The sequence below is a fragment of the Petaurus breviceps genome, unplaced genomic scaffold (assembly GCF_028583685.1).
Source record: "Petaurus breviceps papuanus isolate PSGF00001 unplaced genomic scaffold, PetGlider_PUasm1.0 90752, whole genome shotgun sequence".
Lineage (NCBI taxonomy): Eukaryota > Metazoa > Chordata > Mammalia > Diprotodontia > Petauridae > Petaurus > Petaurus breviceps.
The window spans coordinates 5,621,954-5,629,874 of NW_027187336.1; the positions used below are offsets into that span (position 1 = coordinate 5,621,954).

Below are 7,921 nucleotides of genomic sequence, written 5' to 3' on the forward strand. Positions count from 1 at the left end.
GGGGAAATACGGTAGTTCAAATTTGATAAGTTCCTTATGAATTCTTTTCCCTGTTTACCTTCTCATGCTTCTCTTGCTTCTTGTATCTGTATGTCAACTTTTCTATTCAACTTTGTTTTTTTCATCAAGAATGCTTGAAAGTCCTCTAATCCACCAAATAACCATATTTTCCCCTGAAACATGATACTCTGTTTTGCTGGGTAGGTGACTCTTGATTTTAATCCCAGCTCTTTTGCCCTCCAGAATATCATATTCCAAGCCCTTTGAACCCTCAGTGTAGAAGCTGCCAAATCCTGGGTTATCCTGATTGTGTGTGCACAATATTTAAATTGTTTCTTCCTGGCTGCTTTTTATATTCTCTTTTTAATCTGGGAATTCTGGTACCTGGCTATAATATTCCTAGGAGCTTACTTTTTGGGATCTTTTTCAGGAGGTGATCGGTGGATTTTTTCAACCTCTATTTTGCCCTCTGGTACTAAAGCATCAGGGCAGTTTTCTTTGAGAACTTCCTGGAGGATGATTTCTAGGTTCTTACTTTGATCATGACTTTCAGGAAGATCAATAATTTTTAAATTATCTCTCCTGTACCTTTTTTCCAGGTCAGTGGTTTTACCCATGAGATATTTCACATTGCCTTCTATTCTTTCATTGTTTGTATCTGTTTAAAGCATCTTGATTTCTCATAAAGTCCTTAGCTTTCATTTGCTCCAATCTAATTCTGAAGCAATGATTCTCCTCATTGAGCATTTGAGATTCTTTTTCCATCTGGCAAATTTGGCTTTTAAGGCATTCTTCTCCTTATTGCCTTTTTGAGCCTTTTTTACCATTTGAATTACTCTATTTTTTAAGGTGGTAATTTCTTCAGTCAGGCTGTGGGCTCTCATTTCATAATTTTTTTGCATTGTTCTCATTTCTCTTCCCAATTTTTCCTCCATTTCTCTTATGTGCTTTTTAACATCTTCTATGGACGGTAACCAGCTTGTATTTTCCTTAGAAGCTTTGGGTGCAGGAGTTCTGACTTCACTGTCTTCCTCTTGTTCTATGTTTTGCTCCTTTGTGTCCCCAAAATAGGAGTATAATGTTGGAATCTTCTATCTGCTTTATTTCCTTTTCTTGGTCTTGTTTCCTCTCAGTCATTTGATCCCTGGGCTTTTTGCCACAGTAGGGCTCTGCCACCAGAGAGGGGAGCTTTCATCCCAAATGCTGGGTTTTTCTCAGGTGCCAGAGGTATTAGATGGGTGTCGTCTCTGAGGACTCCACATGCTCTGGCAGGCTGGACACACACCTCAGGACCTCCACCCTTAGACTGCAATCCATATCCCGGAAGGTTAAAGGAAGAGTGATTACCCCTCAGACTGGTGCTTGGTCCCCCTACACTCTGCAGGCCAGGAGCTGAAGCTACCATGTGGAGCTGGCTGGCTGTGCTGGAGTCTCAGTGGCTTCTCTCCCTGGGGGAAAAAGCCAAGCTCTTCCACTTAATGGGTCCCCAAATCCAGACTTCACTGACCTCTCACTTTGTCCTTTGCATCTATGTGTTGATGAATCTGGAAAAGGTCACACCTGCTGCTGATCTGGGGTACCTCTGGCCAGCTGCTGGTCAGGCCTGCCCTGGGGCTAAAGCCTTGGAGTGGATCTGGGCTTGGCTCCCAGAGCACTGTGCTGGCTGATTCCTGCAGGCCTGCCAGGCTGTCCTCAGGGGGAGGTTAGCTTCTCTGTGTCATTTTGTGGTTTCTGCAGTTCCAAAGTTTGTTTAGAGTCCCCTTTTACATGGATTGGGGAAGGTGGAAGCCGGAGTCCAGTGGAGGTCCTGCTTCTACTCTGCAGTATAGTTTTTTTTTTTTAATAGACCTTTAGTTTTCTAACAGTAGATGTCTTTTTAATAACCTTTCCTGTTATATATATATGTTCCTTAAAGTCAAGAATTGTCATTGGCCTTTGTATTCATAGTTCTTACCAAATACTCCAGAAATTAATAAGATCATACATAATAAGAGAAATGAAAGTATAAGAAAATATATTTATTATTAAATTATCCTGAGTATTATTTGTTCTTTCTTGCTGGTCTACAAGCAACTTTAGAATCTTCCATCAGCTCAGTGATATCATGATTTGCATAGCTTAATAATGTATTGTGGACATAAAGAACTGTTGCATTTCAGTTAAGAAGATATCAAATAAGGTAGATTTTTTATCTTAGTTTATTCATTCACAGAATCACAGCCCTTATCTGCCATAGAGTTCATACCCTCATTTTACAAATAAGGAAACTGAAGGCAGAGAGATCTTATGCAATTTGCCCTATACTGCAGAGCTAACAGACTTCTATATTAAGATTTGACTAAAAACTTGATTATTAATTCAGGAACCTATCCAGTATTCTATATTGCCTTTATATTTTTAATTCAATTAAGAAATATTAATCATTGATTTATACAACATATTGACTACTATGTATTGTAAATACAAAAGGGCAATAAAATATAAATATTTCTAACATGATGCATATGACTGAGTAGAAGTATTGAAGGTCATGGCATGTACAAGAATAAATAGGATTAATAGCAGAGTATATTAAATGCAAAAGAAATGTCCAAACTGTGCTTTGACATTTGAAGACAGAGATGACTTTTTGCTTGGGAAAAATGGGTGGCAGGATGGAGATTGTACCTGAGTTGGAATTTAAAGACATTTCAACAGGATTATGGCAAAACATACTCATTACAGTCAGGGGAGAAGTCATTAGAAAATATTTTGAACTTTTTTGCATGTCCAGTGCAAAGGATCTGCACCTGGCATAATATCTAAATGTATCTTTCTTTATTTATTGTAGGAAGGTGGAAGAGACAAAGTTTTTTCTGATTTCTTTACTCTAAAGTCAACACTATCTTTGTTTCATATAACTGAAGTGATTTTGTCATACTTTCTCTCACACTGGGGGAAAAAGTACAATCAGTTGAGATCGGAAAAGGCAGGAATAAACAACATAGGAAGATACATTACTTTTGAGAGTCAATGTTTCTCAGTTCCCTTGAATAAACAAAAATGAATTTTTGTTGGTAGTATATTTAAGGCTCCTAATCTTTATGGAGAATATGATCCTTGAACAAACTATATCATCAGCTCAAGATATCCATAAGTGCCAAACTTTTCCTCAATATGATTTCCTAGGTATAGCTCCATCATTTGGAGAACTCAAGGCCTGAAAATTACTGTCAGTTATACTTTTAATTATACCTATCACTTCTGAAGAATGCTTCATGCTCTACATTAATAAGAATGAAAATATATTTAAAAACATTTAGTCTGTTTGGATAGGTTTTCTGCTATTTAGAAATTAATATTTAGGAAACCATGCCATTTCAAAAAGTTTTTACAATTTAAAACAAAATTAAATTAAATTAATGGGAGCTTCTAATTTCACATTGAAAAAAATGTATACAGTGACTCATGAAATTTACATGAATCTAATGTTATTTAGGGAACAAAATCTTGTTCAGAAAAATTGAATTTGCAGTAAATTGGAAGTTTGTTGAATTCATAACTGGTTGGGAGATTATTCTGCAAAGTACTGACTTCAAACTCACATCCTACATCTTTTATGTGGTTTAGACTAGAGAAAAGGATCAATTTATGTCCATTAATTCTCTGGATGACTCTAAAAAAACCTGTTTTGTGAACCCAGGATTGCTGAATTACATTTGTTTTTCTAAAAATGTTTCTATGTAAGTAAATCTTTGCTGCAGGTAATGTATGAAGGAAAAAAAAATCTCTCTCTCTCTCTCTCTCTCTCTCTCTCTCTCTATCTCTCTCTCTCTCTCTCTCTCTCTCTCTCAAAGTAAAGGTAGAGAGATGAGAGAAGACTGGACAACAATGGGAACTTTCATTCACATCTGCATTGCTGCTCTCCACGATTATTTCAAGTTTCAAAAATGGGCCCTCTCTCTTATCTCTCCTCACTTTTTATCTATTCTATATCCTGTTACCAAAATGCTTAAACCCATATTGGATCATTTCACTCCCTGTTCAAAAATGTCTATTGGCTTCCTATGGCTTCATGATATAATATAAACTCCTCTGTTGAGCTTTTAAGGTCTTTTGCAACCTGATTTTGTCTTTCTTTCCAAACTCATTGGATATTACTTTTCCTTTTACACTCTGTAAAACAAAGAAATGTCCTATATGCCACCTAGAAGGTCTTCTCTCTATTTTTGCAGACTGTCTTTGAAACCTGAAATAGAGTTCCTTGTGATCTCTGCTTCATATAATCTCTCTCTTCACTGAACAATTTCCTACATGAAATTTTTCCTGATTCATCAATTGCTCATATCTTCCCTTCCAAACTAATTTGTAGTTATTCATATATGTATATCTACATATATGTGTACTACTGTCTACATATATGTATACAATATTCTCTTGTAATCTAGTCTTTATAAACTTTTACATGTCCTTATTTTCTTCCTTCAGAGAATATAAACTTGTGGCAAAAAGGGAATATTTCATTAATTACATTTTTCTCTTTAGTAGTTAGCACATATCCTGAAACAGAGTATTTTTAAAAATCAATTGTTAAATGGTGAAATGAGTGGTGTCATAGAAATAAGCCTAGAAAATTAGGATGGTACCAGAATGTAGAGTAACTTGAACACCACACTTTTGAAATTTGTATTTTATTAGATGGCATTAATAATGAAAATGTTAATGACATGAATGCCAGAGCTCAAAGATAAAAGAATGGAGAGGAAGTAAATTATATATTAAGAAGATTTTATTCTATTAGGAAATTCATCAACCAGAAATGATAATCAGGGTAGAAATTTTACATATAAAAGCAGAAATAGAGACAAGATTATCTTTGGAACATACTATACAACAATGGACAGAAAGATAAAACAGATAAGGAATGGAGGAAAATACATCCTAAGATTAGCAAAGGAACACAAAATGTTAGAGAAGGGGAATGTTGATTCCTTGTGTACCTGTTGGAGTTCCTTTTGTATAAAAAAGGTAAACATTAATTTTTTTTTCTTGATTTACCTGACTAAAAATTTTATCTTTAAAAGGTTAGATGACCAATAATGAGGGGCAATTTTATTCTGAACCAGATACTTACCAAAAAGGAAAAGCTAAATTATTAGCTGGAAAGCATGAAAGCTTGATGGAGAAGTGACCCCTTTCATTTTAGAAAGTCTAGTGGATAAGTAGAGTAAAATGTAAGAAAATCTGACATCAACTCTACTCTTTTGGAGAGTAGATTTCTTTCCATAATGAATTTTTATCAAAGTGTTGATTATCATTAAATGTTATTAATGATTATATATATTTAAATAAAAAAATCTAAATATAAATCACAATCTCTTTTTCAGTAACTCCTAAGTTCTCTTTACAACACATAGGCAGTAAATGATAGAGCTGTGATTTGAACCAAAATCTTGAGACTTCAGGGTAGCTAGGTGGCTCAGTGGGAAAGAGTTCCAGGCCTGAAGTTAGAAAGGCATCTTCATGAATTCAAATTTGGCCTCAGACACTTACTAGTTGTATGGCCCAATTTGCATCAGTTTCTCATCTCTAAAATAAACTGGATAAGGAAATGGCAAAGTACTTCAGTATCTCTGCCAAGAAAACCCCAAATGGAGTCATAAAGAGTCAGACATAACTGACAATGACTGACTACAGTCTTTGATTTTAAATCCATAGCTCTTCCCACTATACTATGCTACTACCTTAAACAAGGCAAAAGAACATTGCTTGGAACAATTCCACTTATTATTTATAGTTAGAGCATAATAAAGATGTCTTTGAGTTATTACAAAAATTTAACCATGGGGTGGGGAACCAGCAGCCTTGAGAATATATGTGACCTCCTAGATTCTTGGGTACAGCATTTTGAGATTCCAAGTTTACAGGGATTGCTCGTGTGAAGTTGGCATTCCATCAAAAAGTCATATTTGAGGATCCAGACGGCCACATGTGGCCTTGAAGCTGTAGGTTCCCCACCATTGATTTTCATATACTGTACCTACCATTTTGATAATGCCCTCCTCTTAGTTCAATTTTGAGTCCAATTAATGTTAACAATGACTCTTTATTGTTACCCTAATATAGTCATTCTGAAAATAAAGTACAAACATTCAATAAGATAAGTGAGAAAGAAACAAAAAGATATTACCTGGGGTTAAGAGGATGACTGACATAGTGATGAGTGAGCACACAACAAGAATTACCAGCAGAGCAATAGCAATTCCCTTCCAGTTTCTTTGTGGAGGGCTGTTACTCCCCAGCTCCTACAGAGATTAAAAAAAAAGTTTTATGATCAGACATTCTCCAAGAGAAACATTCATGAATGAGTGATTTGATTTAGAGTAAAATCACAGGGTGCGAGCTGATTATAAAGTATTCGCTTCCCCCTATCAAGAGTTCAGTCAATTATTTCAAGGTATCCATTTTCAATTGTTTTTAAATGAATACTATTTTGAATGTGTGGGCCTGGATTGGGGAATGGCCATAAGGTTTCCCTAAGGGGAGGTAATGACATTGATAACAATAATAGCAGCAGCAGGAACAAATTTCATAGCATTTTAAGTTTAATTAAGCATTGTCTCCACCAATGTTCAAGACAAGCAAGGCACCTATTATCATTTCCATTTTACAAGGAGATTCAGGCTCAGGGAGATTCAATACTTACCCCAGGGTCACTTATTCTGTCTATTATTGAGAATAAGAATAGTGTTTAAAAGTAAACTGACTCTAAATTCCAGATCATATTTAGGTGCTTAAAATAGTAGTTGAGTGGCTGATATGGAAATATGTTTTGTATGAGTTAAGATGTATAATTTTTATGATATTGATTTCCTTTTCAAAACTTGAGGGAGAGAATGGAAGAAGGATGATAATTCAGAATTCCATTATTTTTAATGAATGTTGAAAATAAATAATTTTAAATGCTAGTTGATTGACCGGTTTCTTAAATAATTACAAAACAGAGACATAATTTGATCATACATGGGCTTTTTCTATAGAGATTATACATTTATGGAGTCAAATTCTAATGTTTTATAAATGAGGAAATTGATCCCCATAAGTGACTTGCCCAAAGTGACACAGTAAGTGGGACAGCCAAGATTCAAGTCCATGTCAACTGACTCCAAATTCAGGACTTTATTCTACTATGCCACACTATCAGAACATGATTTATATTCATTCTATCTGTATCCTGCCAAAGTTTCTAATATCAATGTTCCACAAGCACAAGTGGGACCATTTCTATTCAGGTTAAAAGGGAGGTGGGAATCATTGATGGGGGAGGGGGAGGGGTTTATGGGCGATGCCATGGTTGCTTTGAATGAATATGGGGTGATCTCCATATAAGGCCATGGGGGTGATCACCATATAAGGCCATAAATGTAAAACTGCGATGTGATTGGCTCGGATTCGCTATATATTTTCTTGTGTGAGAGGGCGCTCTCTCTCTCTCTCCGCCATGTAACTGTTGAAGAATAAACCACCCCGCTTCACTCCTCCGCCTTCTGTCTGGTGTTTTTCCCCGTGAGGGGCCGGTGACGACCGAAGACCCGGGATGGGTAAGTGAGAGGGCCGTGGGGCTAGTCGTCTAGATCTGTTGTGAAGGCAAACGCCCGCAACAGATTTTGGCGCCCAACGTGGGGCTGACCTTTCGGGACGACTAGCTGGCGGACGGCCTGCTGGACGCAGCTGGTCTGCTCCAGTCGCCAGGCAGCCTCGAGGCCACTGTAGCCTCGGGAAGAGGATAGGATGGGAACAGGGCATAGTATCCCTGTATTTAGGCCGGAGGAGGAGGAGAAGGGGGTGATAGCGGAGCAACTTTATAAGCTCTGCGCCCAAAGGGGGGCAAAAATCCCCATTAAGACCTGTAGGGAGTTTATAGATAAGATCTGGGACATAT

General features: G+C 36.7%; 1 protein-coding gene across 1 annotated transcript in view; it reads right to left on the bottom strand.

Moving 5' to 3' along the window:
- Window positions 1-7,921, bottom strand: part of DPP10 (dipeptidyl peptidase like 10) — a 1,061,638-nt gene that overhangs the window by 832,569 nt on the left and 221,148 nt on the right. The window contains exon 2 of the mRNA XM_069067778.1: window positions 6,170-6,284. Coding sequence (XP_068923879.1) covers window positions 6,170-6,284 — 115 coding nt within the window. The remainder of the gene's footprint in view (window positions 1-6,169; window positions 6,285-7,921) is intronic.